The 17,668-nt window shown below is 40.9% G+C and overlaps 1 protein-coding gene across 5 annotated transcripts in view; it reads left to right on the top strand.

Annotated features, from left to right (window-relative positions):
* KIF16B (kinesin family member 16B) overlaps window positions 1–17,668 on the top strand; it is a 290,550-nt gene that overhangs the window by 123,125 nt on the left and 149,757 nt on the right. For all 5 annotated transcript variants that reach the window (XM_019801572.2, XM_019801575.2, XM_019801573.2 and 2 more), the window contains one exon: window positions 16,969–17,088. In XM_019801572.2, coding sequence (XP_019657131.2) covers window positions 16,969–17,088 — 120 coding nt within the window. The remainder of the gene's footprint in view (window positions 1–16,968; window positions 17,089–17,668) is intronic.

Genomic DNA, 17,668 nt, shown 5'->3' with positions numbered 1-17,668 from the left:
CACAACGCCGGGATCACGCCCTGAGCCGAAGGCAGACGCTTAACCGCTGTGCCACCCAGACGCCCCATGTGATGAGAACTTTTAGGGTTTACTCTCTCAACAACTTTCAGTTATACAATACAGTATGTTAACTTTAGTCACCTAACTGTACCTTATATCCCCATAACTTATTTATCTTACAGCTGGAAGCCTGTGTCTTTTGACAACCTTCACTCATTTCACCTCCCGCCCTCACGGCCCCCACTTCTGGCAACCAGCAGTCTGTCTCTGTATCTATGAGTTTGGCTTTTTTATATTCCACATATAGATGAGATCGTATAGTATTTGTCTTCATCTGTCTGACTACCTCACTTAGCATAATGCCCTCAGGGTCCATCTATGTTGTAAATGGCAAGGTTTCTTCCTTTTTAATTACTGGATAATATTCAGTTTGTGTGTGTGTGTGTGTGTGTGTATACATACCACAGTTTCTTTATCCATTCATCTACTGATGGACACTTCGGTTGTTTCCCTGTTTTGGCTGTTATAAGTAGTGCTGTCATACGGGTGCAGTATCCTCTCAAGATCCTGTTTTCATTTCCTTCAGATACATACAAAGAAATGGAATTGCTGGATCATATAGTAGTTGCATTTTAATTTTTTGAGGAACCCGTGTATTGTTTCCCATGGTGCCTGCACCAGTTTTCACCTGCATAAACAGCACACAAGTGTTCGCTTTTCTCCACATCCTCGCCAATGCTTGTTATTTCTTATCTTTTTGTTGACAGCTATTTGACAAGTGGGAGGTGATCTCCCATTGTGATTTTGATTGGCATTTTCCTGATGATGAGTAATGTTGAGCATCTTTTCATGTGTCTGTTGGCCATCTGTATGTTTTCTTCGGAGAAATGTTTACTTCGTTCTTCTGTCCATTTTTTATTTTTTAATTTTTTTAATTTTATTTTTTTCAACATGAATAAACATTTTTAAATATTTTTCATTATATTATGTTAGTCACCATACAGTACATCCCTAGTTTTTGATGTAAAGCTCCATTTTTTAATTCAGATTTTTGGTGTTACTGTTAATGTTGTTACTGGAGTGGTATCACGTTCTTTACATTTTTTGGATATTAACCCCTTATAAGGTTTTCATTATTTTCTCCCATTCTATAGCTTGCCTTTTCATTTTGTTGGTGGTTTCTTTTGCTGTGCAGGAACCATTTATTTTGCCCCATTGTAAATTCTTGTATGGGTGGTTTCTTTCTGCCCTCTCTGTTTTGTTCCATTGATTTAGATGTCTTTTTTTCCCCTTAAGCTCTTATTTATCCATTTATTTTTCGAGAGAGAGAGAGTACACATGCACATATGAATGGGAGGAGAGGCAGAAGGTGAAGGAGAGGGAGAGGGAAAGAATCTCAATACAGACTCTGTATTGAGTGCGGAGCCCAACATAGGGCTTGATCCTATGATTCTGAGATCACACATGACCTGAGCCGAAGCCAAGAGTCGGACACTCAACCAACTGAGCCACCCAGGTACCCCATATGTGTCTGTTTTTATGCCAATTACCATACTGTTTTGATTACTGTAACTTCATAATGTAGTTTGATATTAGGAAGCGTGATGCCTCTAGCTTTGTTATTTCTCAGGATTGCTTAGGGTTTTTGAGGTCTTTTGTGGTTCTATGCAAATTTAAGGGTTCTATTACTATGAAAAAATGACATTGGATTTTGATAAGAAATGTACTGAATTTATATATCACTGTGGGTGTGATGGACATTTTAACAATATTAATTCTTCCAATCCATGAGAATGGAATATCTTTCCATTTATTTGTGTTGTCTTCAGCTTCTTTCATAAATGTCTTACAGTTTTCAGTGGTTAAATTTATTCTTAGATTTTTTTTTATATAATTGTAAGTAGGATTGTTTTATTAATTTCTCTTTCTGATAGTTATTATTTTATATACGTGCAACTGATTTTTGTGTATTGATTTTGTATCCTGGAGTTTTGCTGAATTTGTTTATTAGTTCTAACAGTTTTTTGGTGACGTCTTTAGGGTTATCTCTATATATTATCATGTCCTCTGCAGATAGAGACAGTTTTACTTCTTCCTGTATGATTTGGACACCTTTTATTTCTTTTCTTGTCTAATTTCTCTGCTTATGACTTCCACTATTATGTTGAATAAAAGTGGCAAGAGTGAGTGTCCTTGTCTTGTTCCTGATCTTAGAGGAAAAACTTTTAGTTTTTCACCATTAAGTATGATATTAGCTGTGGGAAGATTTTTCTTGTTGAAGGCTTTTGGAGAAATAGTCTCTGGGCTTTCGTTTTTGGATGATGAAATTTTGTCGTTTAGAGTTCCATTTTCAGAACATTATATAACGTACAATAAAAATAAAATAAGATGATAGCCTTGGAGATATACTTAAGATTAAGTAAAATATGTTTTAAATAAAATGAATTGAGATACATTAAGTTTTAAAAATTTTACATGAAAATATGTCCCTCTGTTGTTTAAAAAAATTCTATTACGTGTATTATTTTGATTACAGGTTTGTTTATTATAGAAAATTTGTAATGTAGGGATGCCTGAGTGGCTCAGTCAGTTAAGTGTCCGACTCTTGATTTCGATTCAGGTCATGATCTCAGGGTCCTGAGATTGAGCCCCACATTGGACTCTGCACTGGGCATGGAGGTTGCTTAAGATTCTCTCTCTCCCTCTCCCCCTCCCACCTCTAAAAATTAATTTAAAAAAATTTTGTAATGTAAAAAAAAGTATTAAGAAAAAAACCCCCAGAGATAACCTCTGTTTCTCTTTTGCAGTAGTGTGTGGGATGTGGGTCAGGTCCAGTCTCCCCTTGTCTTTTCTCTCTTTCTCATGTTTATTTATTATATTTATTATATATCCTATATATGTGTATGACATATGACACACACACACACACACCCTGCTATGGTCAGAGTTATTTCCCTCTAAAATCTGTATGTTGAAGTCCTAATCCCCAATGCAACTATATTTGGAAATAGGGCCTTTAGAGGGTAATTAAGGTCATAAAGTTGGGGTCCTAATCCGGTAGGACTGGTGGCCTTACCATAGGAGGATGAAAGAGAAATCTCTCTCTCCGCCATCGTTCGTATGCACCAAGGAAGGGCCATGGGAGCACACAGGGAGATGGTGGCCTCCTACAGGCCAAGAGCAGAGGCTTCAGAATAAAACCTGCTTTACTGGGACCTTGATTGTAGACTTCTCAGCCTCTAGAACTGTGAGAAATAAATTTCTGTTGTTTAAGCAACTCAGTCTTGGGTATTTTGTTACAGCAGCCCAAGCTGACTAACAGACACATACAGACACACATGAGTCCTGTATATACAGAGACACACACATTTTCAACAGGAATCAGGTTATTTTCTATTTTATCTAGTGGGCTTTTTTTCTGATTACCATTAGCATGACTCACACTGTGATAGAATTATATTTTTTTCTACTGTATGCCACATGCTTTTCCATATTAAATCAGCTGAGACTAGGTTGAACTTCTTGTGTTGTGGTTTAAAGCTTATTTTGTTTTAAACGTGGCCATTATATAGTGATACCTCTGAGCCTGTTGAGATGTGAGGCATCTTTTTCTTTTTTATTCATTTACTATAGACTTGGAAGACATAACTGAGATTACTTAAATGATCAGCACTGCAGAAGTGGACAGTTGCAAATGCAGGTGTAAGATACGGGAAGGCATGAGGCTTCCTGTGCAGGCTCTAGAGGACGGTGCGAAGAGGTATGACAGCCTTCATTTTGGAGAACCTCTGTTCTGAGTTTAGCTACGGTTTCAGCAAATGATAGAATCTCAGGGTTCAGCTTTTTTTTTTTTTTAAGATTTTATTTATTTATTCGACACAGAGAGACAGCCAGCGAGAGGGAACACAAGCAGGGGGAGTGGGAGAGGAAGAAGCAGGCTCTCAGTGGAGGAGCCTGATGTGGGGCTCGAACCCAGAATGCTGGGATCACGCCCTGAGCCGAAGGTAGACGCTTAAGGACTGTGCCACCCAGGTGCCCCCCCCCTTTTTTTAATCTCTAAACCTGGGTAGGGCTTGGTAGTAGCAGTTGCTTCACAGAGGTGATCTGAAGTTCTGCCAGGAAGTCCTCAATGTGCCCTTCCTCTGTGACATTGGCGGGTTTTCCTTCTTGGTTCTGGACCATTCCAGACTAGTAGTCTGTGGGATAAATATGTGCTGGGTCAGGCAGGAATCACCACGTGACTCTGGCTTTTGCCTTCGTGAAATGGAACTCCCTTGAAGAAATGATGTCAAATTAATTCATTACAATAGTCCCCGTTATCTGCACTTGTCAAATTAATTCATTACGATAGTCCCCGTTATCCGCACTTTCACTTTTCACATTTTCTGTTACTCACCATCAACTGTGATCCAGAAGCAGACGGCCCTTCTTCTGACATATTGTCAGAAGGTCAGTAGCAGCCTGCCATTATGTCACAGTGTCTACGTCACTCACCACACTCCATTCATCACATAGGCATTTTATCATCTCATATCATCCCAGAAGTGTGAATGCAATACAATATTTTGAGAAAGCCCACATTCAGATAGCTATTTCTACAGTATTTTGTTACAGTTGTTCTGTTTTATTATTGTTGTTAACTCTTACCATGCCTATTTCATAAATTAAACTTTGTCACAGTTACAGGTATACAGGGGAAAACATAGTATATGTAGGGTTCAGTACTGTCTGTGGTTTCAGGCATCCACTGGGGGTCTTGGAACGTATGCCCCGTGGATGAGGGGTGACTACTGTACATTGCCCAAAGGAAGAAAGCAACTTCTGTTACTCACGATGTTGATACAGAGGCACGTCAGTTTTTCCGTGGCACTGTGTGCTATTTACCTGCATGCTGTGCTGAGTTATTGAATGGAACTCTGGAGGAAGGACCTGGAATACATGACTCAACACTCAAGCCCATCAGTGTCCAGCTTGGGCCAGTGGAGTTGAATTTTGCTACAACTCTGAAAGTTTGTGCAAATTCCTTGTGGGCAAGAATTAGTGGAGTAAATATTACTTGGAATAACTGTCCATGTACCAAGACCTTGAAATTTTGGGGCTAAACAGACATGCTAGTTGTGAATTTCAGGGTTTTTGTTTGCATTTTTTGGATAATACTAATTATTTTTGCTAGTAGATTATAGCAAAGATATGGATGTTAATGGTAATAGCTACTGTCTGTAATACTGATAAGTAGAGATAGGTAAGTCTCTTTAAAGATTAACACATTGATACATAGATATGGCTATTATATGTTTCTATAATAGATGTATCTTCACATATAACATATGGTTACATATAACATTGATATAGATCCAGATCCAGAGACAACAAAGTAGAGGTACAGATAACATATAAAGGGGTGTCTGTTCTCCTCATTTACCCCCAGCATAGACTAATACCCAAGTAGTGCTTCATTAAATCTTAGTTGAATGAGTTGCAGAAGCAGCTAAGTGGAGCGTGAGGGTTACAGGTTGATAGACTCTAGCACTTGATACATCCTCAAAGTGCACCCAGAGCAGAAGTGTCATTCATATAGGGGAATATAGAAAATTATGGCACAATCCTGGATATGAAATACCTGGGAGCTTAAAAAAATACCCTTGTTTGGGCCCTGCCCCTGAGATGCTCATTTGAAGGACCAGTACAGGGCTCAGACATGGTACTTTTTAAAAACTCCTTGGGTGATCTGCTGGTCCAGCAGAAGAAACAACGATATGCAGATGTTAATGTCGCTAGTCTGTATTTGACAGAGATCTGTGTGATTAGTCTGGTTAACTGTGGTCAGTGCAGGGGAAGGGTCCACTGTGGACCTGAGTAGGCTGTAAATGTTTTTCAGGTGAGGGGTGAGATGGGTAAGAGTTAGATAAAGGAAGGTGCCTGCAGGGCTCTCCCGAGCAGACATTACCTAGCAAAGGCTGGGAGGTGGGTATGAGCGTGACATTTTCTGTGGGTATGAAACAAGAGTAAGCCAGCTTTCCAAGACCAAAGCTTAAGGCAGATGTCAGAGTGAAGCTTTCTAGGTTACAGCATGCCACTTAACGTGACCCTTTCACTTAGCTTTCTAACCAGTGTTCAAGTTTGTATTATAGGAAATGCTCTTGTGGAACCTTCTATTGAACGCTCCTGAGTATTTTGGTCTTCCATTTAGGTCAAATATACTAAAGTACTTGTCATCACAAGATCCTGCTCTACTTAAAAAGTCTCGTTAAATATTAATGTGGGGAAATTTGCTCTTGCATATTTTCACACGTAATTTCTTTAACTGGTATTATGCATTTTGCATAATTTAAATACCAACATCTGGGTGATTTGCTCAGCCAGCAGAGGACTGTTTCATCAGAAAGATCTTCACAGCATCGTCTCTGAACTGCCTGCCAAGAGTTAGCTGTTTGGCGTTTAAATAAAGAATGTTTTCTGCAGTGGGAAGTGTAGTGGAAATTGAACTGCCCCAAGAGTTTCTGTTCATTAAAAGCACAATATTAATTCTATTTACTGTTAGGGGCTGACTGCCAATAATGCCAGAAAGTTTAGGTTTGTTAGCACCATTGGGTAGGTGGTGGCCAGATTCTTCTCTTCCTGTTTCTGGCCTGGTGAGTCTGGGACTGTTCGCCATCTGTTCTAAATGTGTTTCTTTTGACTACAGGTACTTTAATGTGGATTGTTTCAAAGTCCTGTAAGAAGCAAGGCTTCGGCATTCCTACCTTAACTTTAATGATGTAATAGATGCCAGCCTGCTATCAACATCATGATGTTAGGTAGAGATGTGTTGCACACCTCTTAAATCATTTATGATGATAATCTTTTAAAATCAGACCTTCACATTTAAGCAACAATCCCTTATAAGCTTGAGTTATTCTGGACATTTTTTTTTTTTTTTGCAGATTTTTATATATGATTTCATCGAATTTTAAAGACAATTTTATGAGGATTATTATCCCCATTTGACATGTGAGAAAACCAAAGTATTAATATACTAGATGAGTGGTTTTCAAAATAGTGACTATGTACTTTTTTTTTTTTTTTTCTGGCCAGCTTTTGATGTTCAAGAGCTTCTTTTGCCTAGCAAGGAGCATAAAAAAAGGACTGATCAGAGACAGTCTCAGCCCCAGGATCAGAGATATGATACTGTTAAGTAGTTTGGCTCTCATGGATCCCATCCTGATCTCTCTTTCTCTGGGCCTGACTTGTTGTCCTAGACCCAGTGTTGCTTTCTGGAGGGACAGACACACAATAAATGTAATTTTGGGAGCCTTGAGTGCTCTGAAAATAGTAAACCAGGTAGAGCGATAGAATATGTGCCCGGTGTTAGGGGAATGGGGTTGAGTAGGGCATAAGCTTTATCTGAGTGGGGACCTTCTTCACCCGACTCACTGGTGTCTTTGATTTTGAGAGAGCAGGCAGCATGTGTGATAAGAGCTGATTGACAAGAAGGGGGCAAGCCACGAAGATGTCAGGGGAGAACTTCCCAGGCAGAGGGAACAACATGTGTAGAGGCCCTGTAGTGGGAATGAAGAGGCCATTATGGCTGGAGCATTGGGAGTCAAGTGGGGATTGGAGGGGGATGTGGTTGGACAGATGCATAGGGGCCAGATGAAGTGAGATGTGGGGGGTTGTTTTATTCTAAATGCATGGGAAACCATTGTAGGGTTTTATGCATGACTTCTTGAAGTTTTGAAAAGGTGACTCTGGCTGTCATATACAGAATAGATTGTAGGGTGGCAAGAGAGGAAACAGAAGGACCAATTGGGGGATGTCAGAGACTCCAGGTAAGATATGGTGGTAGCCAGACCTGGTCAGTAGTAGCAGAGGAGATGGAAAATTGTGAATGATTCAGACTTTGTTGTGCAGGTAGAGCTGATGGACCAGTGATGGTCTAGCTAGGGGATTTGAGGCAAAGAGAAGGACCAAGGGTGGCTTCTAACTTGACCCACTTGATTCTTCCTTTTCTTCAAGCCACAGGTTCCTATTTCTGCCTTCCCACTTGAACCTCCTCCTTCCTGGAGCTATATTCTGATTGGGGCTGATTGCCAGTCCTTCCTTGATTCTAGTCTGTGATATCTGCCAGACTTTTTCAGTTATGGTAGATTTCCAGTCCCTCATTAACTTCTACAGACTATTTTCTCGTGCACGTGTGTGTGTGTGTGTGTGTGTGTGTGTGTGTGTGAGAGAGAGAGAGAGAGAGAGAGAGAGAGAGAGAATATCAGATTTTGATTCAACATAATTAGTAGAGCTCTCACAAGAAGGATTACGTGTTACCAACAGCTTTGTAGGGTCGTAGAACATGCTATTAGCCAGCAAATATTATTTTTATTCACTTCTCTCTCACGTGTTCTTTGGGAACACAGCAAAAATAAAAGGTTATTTCCTGAAGGAATGTGAAGATTCTTTCCCCTTTTCAACAGAGCTTACTCAGGCTGCATGAACAAAGAGTGAAGGAAGACAGGATGATAGCTGAGGCAGTTGACAAGTACAGCTTCACTGATTTCCTGGTAATCTTGGCAACTGTTTGCTTTTTCTCTGTTAGATGGACAGATTTCTTTCTAGGTGTGGAAGAATGTATAAGAAATAGTAGCTTCTGGGTGAATGTCAGCTTGTGGTGTACTTTCGGGATTTCAGAACTAATTAATTTGTGTTGCCAATGACCGTTTATCATTTTTACATTATACCAGAAACATGTAAATTACTTGAGAACACTTGCCAGTCAAATTGGTGAGTGATTTTTAACAAGTCACCAGTATCCGCTTGCTGAGCTCTCTGCAGAGTCTTACTAGTAAATGTCAGATTTCTTTTTTCCTGGCAATAAAAATCTTTGGGATATTTATCAGATTTTTGCAACTTTTGCAAACTCTTCAGTTTCCTTATTTCTCATTAAGAAGAATACGTAAAAGAGTTGAGAAGATGCCTTAAGTTCAGTCCATCTAAATGGACTGTCCCGGAATGTGTCTGCCTCTACAGTGTCACCCAGGCTGTCCCTTCCTTTCTAATCCTGCTTCCCTTTTTCCTCTCTTCCTGTACATCTTTGCCAGATTCATCTTCCGAAGAATCAACCAGTTCCTGTTTTCAAAATTCCCAATGGCTTCCCAGTTTCTGAATCAAATAATGACCCATCTGCCTGGCTTTCCAGTCCATTTTTTTCCGGGTTTAGCTGTTAAACTGGATTTCCAGGGTCCCTTGTGTAGATACCCATGTTTTCTGCTTCCGTGTCTTTACTCAAGAAGTCCCCCAAACCTGGAGTACCTCTTATTTTCTTCCATTTTGTAGCTTGCTGAAACCCTAGTCTTTACAGAGGCATTTGGAGATGACATCACAACTTCAAAGATATGAGGAAATAATAAAAAGCAAAGCAAGTATTCCATGCTGTAGCAGAAATGCTGCGTGACTCACTAATAGGAAGCAGATGATAAAGTCATGACCTGGCTGCCAAGGAAAAGGGAAGGTTATGACAGAGTGTGTTCCTAAGCCTGCACATTAGAAGCTGAATCAGTGAGGGTTCTGGAAACCCTCCCTGAAGCCCTCCAACCTGGGGAGATAGAAACTGATTTTTCTGTTCTTATTTGAGGAACCATAGAAATGGCTGACGGTGACTGGGAGGATGTGAAGAGCAGAGCTGATTCTCTTTGTAAGTGAAGGCCTGGTGGAACAATGAGTCTGAGAGCAGTCTTCCCTGTAGGAGTGGGATCTCTCCTCAAGTGGGAGGAAGAAGCTTAGTAGAGGATATTTCATGACCTTTGCTGAGATAGGGCAGAGCCCCGGCATTCAGATAGAGCCTTTAGGGTGTTTCAGTTGAGATGTGGCTGTCTGTCATTACATCCGGCCAGAGGAAAGTGGATAGAATGCAGACTACTTAGTCTTTGAACTGGACAAGATCACAGGTATGGTGGGACAAGAGTCATGTGTGAGCATACAGAATTTCTGGATACCTAAGCATACTCAAGATGTAAGATAAAAGTACGGTGATTATATAAACCTGATTGTGGTGAAGGATGGGTAGACAGATGGACAGACAGACAAAAAGGAAAGAAAAAAAGGAATATAGCATGCAAAAGACAAAGGTCCAGATCTAGATGAAAACATACCTCAAGGCATAGAAGGGAATTCTTTACAATTGTTCATTCCGTGGATCAAGTTAGTGAGACATGTGAAGTCAATAAACAAAACAAGATGATAATAAAAAGCAGAATGAGGTGGGGGAAGATGAAAGGGAGATTGCAGACCTAGAGAAAGATTTTGAGGTCCAAAACATCGTCTAGTGAAGGACTAATAAATAAAATTAGAAACACCAAGGGAAGGAATAGATGCCACTGAAATCAAATTACTGAAAGAGTAAAGTCTTAATAATCTCAGTGAACACAAATGAAATAATCAAGATATTAAGTACTCAGAAGCTAAAAGATAAAGAAGACAAAAACAGTGTAATATAAGGATAATTGGTATCCCTGAAGTAGACAGTCAGCAAATGAAACAAAATGCAGCAGAAAACAAGGCAATTTTCCTGAAATGAAAAAATAAACAAAAGAACTGGGTCTGCAGATTGGTATTGGATTCCAAGAAAATTTGGAGTACAGAAGGTTCAGTACTGAGATCTATCCTCATTAAGATATTGAATTTCAGAGATAAAGGAAAAGTTCTTCAGACCCCCTGGGCAGAAAACCAGATTGTCTGCTATGGACTAAAAGTCAGTCTAACTTCCTATTTCCTTAGAGCAGCATTCAGTTTCTGAAGATAGTGGAGCCATGTCTTCCGTGTTCTGAGGGAAAGGAGGTATGACCTGACTGTGGTGCAAATTGACAAGATGTCGTTCAGGTGTGAGGGCAGGAGGCAGATATTTCCAAACCCGTACAAACTCGACTAACGGTGCTTAAAATCAAAACACATATGAAAGATATATATATATATACGCGCTGCTCTTGAACCTCTAAATATGCTTTATGAGGTTTTAACTTAGAAGGACATTTTAGGAAATCTCTCTTGCAGTGAAGAAACATTTGGTTGAAATTCAACAAATACTTCAATTTCTTTTCCTTTTATTAAATTCACATAAAATCACATGCAGTTTGTTTAAATGAAAAAAATAGCTTTGCTAGAGGATCATTTTATTTTTTATAAAAGTTTTCCTGTGTGCCTGACTTCCTCCCTCCCTCTTTACACCCACAGTGGGCATGTGCTCTAGGGGGACCATGCCATTACCTCTCATCTTCTGCTACGTATTGTAGTCAAGTTGGCAGAAATTAAGTGCACTTTATACGTGAGGCAACTCTATAGAATTCCACTAGTTAGTGAAACACATAAGTCTCCATTGACTACATTTCCACAAAAAGATTCTGACATTTAATTTTCGACTGTCAAAAAAAACATTCTGCTTAAAATCACTTCCTCCCTACCATGCCAGATAATCAGCAGTTACTGAGTGACTACTATTTGCCCTGTGCAGCTGCGTTCACCTCACATAACATAGGCAGTATGAGGAAACACAGTTTCTACTCTTGGGGAGCTCTTCATTTAGGTGGCAAACACATTTCCAGTTTTCCCAGTATTTCCCAAATCAGATCCGCCTCTCAGGTAGGCTTCTCAAAAGGGAAAAATTGGTTTTTGTTGGTGATAAGTTTTTGTGTCGTTTTTCACTTATTCATTTATTCAGGAAAACAGTTGACTTTCGTCAGAAAGTGTCAGATACTGAGGATATGGTTGTGATTAAAAGAGAAGAATCTCTGCTTGATCTGATAACCAGGTATGATGGTTACATAGGGTGCTCCCGGTGAGCCAGGCCCTTGTATGGTCTTCTCCCCTGGAATCTGGGCAGCCCTGCCTGCGACTCACCTGAATCACTGAAATGTGCCAGAAGTGATACAGGGAGCGTCTCCGCACTGGACACATGTTGTAGGTTCAGAGACTCAAGAAAAACGTACTGAACATATTATTTACAAATGTCATGAACGTAATGTTTAAAATAAGCTGATGGTGTGTTTTGACACCTTTAGTCAGGCTGTAGTTTCCTTTTTATACAGATATTGATTTGCCAAAAGCTTTGTTTCAATACAAAAAGTATGTGCAGCTATATATGTATTTTACCATTTTCTTTGGGACCCAGTGTACCTAGAGTTGGTGGAGGGATGGCCAACTCTGTTATGTTAAATATTCCATCTTATCAAAGAGGTGTTTCATAAATTATGTATAACAGTAGATGCCACTCAATAAATATTTTATACGTGATAGATATTTTTGTCTGAAATTACTTTTTCACTTGAGCAATGATTTAAACCCTGGTTTTTAGTTTTATGAAGTGACGCTTTTATAATATCGTGTAGTGAATGCAGCTTGAATGTCATAGAGCTTTAGAGCAGCATTAATCATAAATTCATCTGCCTCCACTCCTGGAAAACTTTCTCTTAATTCAGGTTTTACCCACTCAGCATTTGGAAGTGTGTGTGAGAACATGCTTGTGTTTGTGGGGGGGAAGGGCACGTGTGGGGACAAATAATGCTTTTGGCCTAGTGGCTCCAAAGTTATGAATTTCAAGTGATTTTCAAAATCTATGAGACTTATTTCAAGGAAGGGGGAAAAAAAACTTTTTCAGTGATTTAAAAAAAAAAAAAGAGTATGAAACTAAACTGGGATGTAGTCCAAAACAATTTTTCTAGTTTCAGTGGGAGATATTAGAATTTAAAATATTGCCTTTTTCTTGGGTTATTGTCCACTTTTATCCAAAAAGAAAATACATGTGTCTCTGGACTTACGAGAACTGTCACTGTCCTTTTCACATGGACCTAGAGGCCTGGAACATTCTTTGGCATGCGGCCACCTACCATGCCTGCAATGCTGTCACAGTTCAGAGCCACCAGACCTTCCAGTGAGGACATTGTTTTATGAAATGGAACCGTGTGATTAAATTCTTCACGCTAATATATATCTTAAAAGCACATACTTTCCACTTCTGCTTGAATTCTACAGGCAGAAGGAAAAGGACAAATTCTCCCAATACCTGAGAGGCAGGAGTAGAGGCTGGTTTATTTAGAGTACTTGTTTAGCTAAGATTTGCGAGGGCCTTGGTATAGTAAATCAGGATTACTGAAGTCTCCGACCTGGAAGCCTGAGGTTCTGAGCCCTGGAATGGGAGCCTGGCTGATAAGAGGAGTAATTGAAGAACAATGACACGCTTCATTTCCTTTTCTTGAATCTAAGTTATGCATTGGTCATTTTCTCTGTGTATCTATTTAATGGTTGTTAAATTAAATTGCTTTCTTTCAAGTGGTGATTTTTATTTTTAAAATTTTTTTTGGCATTCATTCCATCATCCTCTTGCTTGACTGCAGCTCTGCGGGGTATGTTTGAGACTCAAATGTCTGCAGAGAGGAAGGCCCAGAGGGACTTCTCTCTTTCTATTGCCCTTCCCCTGAACCTCTTAGGAGCTCCCTTGTCTGCAAGGTTGTGAAGTTGTGAGTCCTTCACCTAAAGGATAGCATTGTTTTAATATTTAAGTGACACAATGCATTGATTCATTCCAGGAACGTAAGGCACACTGATTGTGTTTCAGGCAGTCCTCACATTGGGGAGCTAGAGCTGTGCCCTGGTCACTGTGTCCGTTATAGGGGTTGCGGTGGAGGGGGGGAGATTTGCTAGGAGTGTCTCTACCCGGAGCCTGGTTAGTAGCTTGGAACTTGTTTCCCTGTTGCTCACGTCATACCTAGAATCACAGAGCATATACGGTCGTGCTGTTGGATCTGACTTAGTCTGAACTCAGCACAGCCCAACCTGAAGGCTGGAATTTTCACCTTCAGTCTTTGGGAATTTATCTCAAATTTGTCTGGAAACCTGATTTTAGAGCTCTTTTGTTTTGGTACAGATGGGCCTGAAGTTAAGACAAAGGCAGTCCTTTGACCTGTGCTGTTGACCCTCTTTCTTGCGTTTCTCTGAACTTCAAATATCTGCCCACTCATTTCATTCATTTTACAAATATTGAGCAGTTACTATGTGTCAGACATGAAATTAGGCACTGGGTTACATTCTAATCTGGATGAATTAATAAGCTTATATATAATGTCATATAGTGGTAATTGCTAAGGAAGAAAGTGAATCAGGATAAAGGAGTTTGGTGATAACTATTTTGTATGGGTGATGGGGAAGGTGGCTTTTGAGTGGAGACCTGAGGAATTGAGGACTGAATTTGTGTGTGTGTGTGTGTGTGTGTGTGTGTGTGTGTGTGTGTGTGTGTGTATGTGGTAATTCTTTTCAACTAGGGCTGATTTTGTTCCCCAGGGGGTGTTTGACAGTATCTGGAGACTTTTTGGTTGTCACATCCTTGGGGAAGAGGTAGGGTGTTACTGGAATCTAGTGGGTATGTAGCCGAACTCAAGGGGTTTGCCGCTTGGCGTGCGCCAAATTGAACACAACCCAGGGAAGTGTTGAAAGCAAAGAACTTTTTATTACTTGTTGTAAGTCAGGAGCTAGGGAGAGTGTTCTCAAAGCACTGTCTCCCCATGGGGTTAGTACAGGGAGCTTCTTTTCAGCGTATTAGGGGGCAGAGGCAGGGAGCTTACAAAGGCTTGCAAGGAGGCTTGCTTGCATTTAGTGCAGTTGTGCGTGCCTGGCATGTCAGCATGCTAGTGCATACATCTCATGTTCAGAAATGGTGGAAAACCCCACCCTAGGAGAAGATCTTGGTATTAATGAGCTAAAGGTAACTTCAGGACAACTTGGGGGTTTCTGCACAGCTCCAGGGGTCTTCAGCTCCAATCTGACCCAAACTGACTTATGTAAGGGGCTGTCAGGTGAGACACTCCTAGCAAGGGACTATCAGGTCAAACACTTAGCTGGGTGTCTCCTTGGCTGGAACTATTGGTTCTGCAAAACAAAATATATTCCTTCCCTAATTTTGTCCCTTCCTCCCCTCTCTTCTTCTGGTACCTTTCAGCCCTCTTATTTAAGTACCTTCCTGTTGCATCCTAGCTAATAGGTAGAGGCCAGAGACGCCGCTAAGCCTACTGCGGTACACAAGACATCCTCCCATAATACAGAATCATCTTGTCTAAAATGTCAGTAATGCCAAGATTTGGAAACCCTGCTCTAGGGGAAGAGAAGGAAGAGAGAGTGACGGAAGAGAGAGCAACCACAAAAGCAGAAGGAGCAACAATGCCTAAAGCCCTGAGGTGGGGGCAGGCTGGCAAGTTGGAGCAATAGCAAGGAGCCTTTGGACTCCTCAACAGGAGCGAGCAAGAGGGGAAGATGAGAACAGGAGGTTAGCAAGGGCTGATGAGATCATGTGGCGCTTTGCAGAGGCTTACTACAAAGACTTGGGCTTTCATCTCTTTGAAATGGGAGGCCCTGGAAAGGATTTGAGCAGAGGAGCAGTCTGCCCTCACGGCCCTCTGGCTGCTGAGTAGAACATGTGCCACCGTGGGGCACCATGGGTCGTAGCCTCGATTATTGTGGCTTCCCTGGTGAAAGATGATGGTGGTTGGGGCTCAGGAGAAATGTGGTGCAGGTGTTTCGATATCAGATTGGGGGCATAATCTGAAAGCAGAGCCAGCACTAAGCATGTAGGAATTAGAGAAAGAAAGGCGCAGAGTATAGCCATGGTTTTTGGTCTGAACAACTAGAAGGAAGGTTGGCATTCACTGAGGTGGTATGGTGTGCAGGTTTGGGAGGCGGGGTAGTTTCACGTTGGTTTTTCGATGTATTCGCTTTGAGCTGCTTCTTTGGTATCCCCACAGAATACGCTGAGGTAAGCGAGCGTATGTGTGCATGAGCGTGGCATCAAGGGAGAGGATTGCCTGGAGATTTAGATTCAAGTCATCAGCATATGGATTGCTGGCGAAGTCCAGAGACAGGGCGTGGTCATCAAGGGAGTGACGGTGGGTCACTCTCTTGTGATGAAAGCCTGCATGGAGGGGGTTCAAGAGAGAGCAGGAGGGGAGGAATTGGAGAAACCACTAGTGTAGGGAAGTCTTTGGAGATGATTTTTTCCAAAGGGGCACAGAGAAATTGATGGTTAGCTGAAGGAGATGCAGGGCCAAGGGGGGTGGTTGTGGCGGTGGTTGGTGGTAGGAGATCTGTAGTACATTGGTATGTAGGTGGGAATGAGCTGGTAGGTGGGAGAAGTCACTGTAGGAGACAGAGGTGCAGGGGTCACTAGTGCACAGGAAGGAGTTGCTTTGGGGAACATTGACAGTTTGACCATTGTAACTGGTGAGATGAGCCAGCAAATCACGAGACTTCTAGACATTCAATAAAATAAAGATCTGAAGAGAGAGAAAGATTACTTTGTATTCAGGTGGGCCTAGGACCTTTCCTAAGGAAGGTAAGGTTGAGCTTGGCATCAAAGAGGTTGTATTCATCAGGCCATAAGTTTACTTCAACTTATGTTGAGTTTTTATATGTTTCTTTTTTTAATCTCTTATTTTATTATTTTTTTAATGTTTTTTAATTATGTTAGTCACCATACAGTACATCCCTGGTTTTTGATGTAAAGTTTCATGATTCATTAGTTGCATATAACACCCGGTGCACCATGCAATACGTGCCCTCCTTACTACCCATCACCAGCCTATCCCATTCCCCCACCCCCTTCCCCTCTGAAGCCCTCAGTTTCTCAGGGTCCATAGTCTCTCATGCTTCATTCCCCCTTCTGATTACCCCCCCTTCTTTATCCCTTTCTTCCCCTACCGATCTTCCTAGTTCTTATGTTCCATAGATGAGAGAAACCATATGATAATTGTCTTTATCTGCTTGACTTATTTCATTTAGCATTATGTTTCAAGTTCACTTTGCCTGCCATATGCCAGGATTTCAACATGAAGTTTTTCCATTTTTCTTGCAGCTTTTTTTGATGAGAAATAAAATAGTGCTCATTTTAACACTCAAAAGAACACCTAATAAGAAGTTGTCTTTCCTCTGAGTAACCTTTTCCTTTTCTTTCCCTTCTAATTTCAGGAACAAACTCTAGCCCTTAGGAAAGAAGGGATTGGAGTTGTTTTGGATTCTGAACTGCCCCATTTGATTGGCATTGATGATGACCTTCTGAGTACTGGAATCATCTTATATCACTTGAAGGTAGAAACTGCTTAAGTGGAACATACAATTTTGTGTTCAGTTTCCTCCTCAGATACTAGCAAGGTTTATTTAATACTCTAGGTCTGTGAACACAGCTATTACATTAGAGAATACACCACAAATCTTTGAGTCCTTCGGGAATTTTCATCAGTTCACTGGTGTTCCGTGGAATTAGAAGTTCCCATGTTTATGGGGTTCTAAAGCTAAATGAAGATCCATTCACTTTGCCTTCCACTTTGTAGAATCAGTGAGAGGGAGGGAAGGAACAAAAAGGCAGACAGACCAAGGAAGGAAAGTTACAACCACCTGGAACTGGGATTTGCTACATGTCATTGTCTGCTCCCTCAGGTTAATTATAAAGTGTCTCCTGCCTATGTTATTGGGCCTGGTCCCAAACAGGCTATTCGTGTCAAGAGAACAGAATTAACCACAGTAGTATCGGTTGCCTCTGTAACCTTGACTTAGTATCCTCTCTCTGATCCATGACTTAAAATGAGAATGGTATTGCTTTTGTGCTTTGCAGCCTCCCATAAACCATGTCTTTAGACATGAAGAACTCCTGGCCCTAGAGGGGAAGCTT

The sequence above is a fragment of the Ailuropoda melanoleuca genome, chromosome 13, assembly GCF_002007445.2.
Source record: "Ailuropoda melanoleuca isolate Jingjing chromosome 13, ASM200744v2, whole genome shotgun sequence".
NCBI classification, from domain to species: domain Eukaryota; kingdom Metazoa; phylum Chordata; class Mammalia; order Carnivora; family Ursidae; genus Ailuropoda; species Ailuropoda melanoleuca.
Note: the sequence above shows the minus strand (reverse complement) of the source record. Positions and strands in the feature narration are given on the sequence as shown.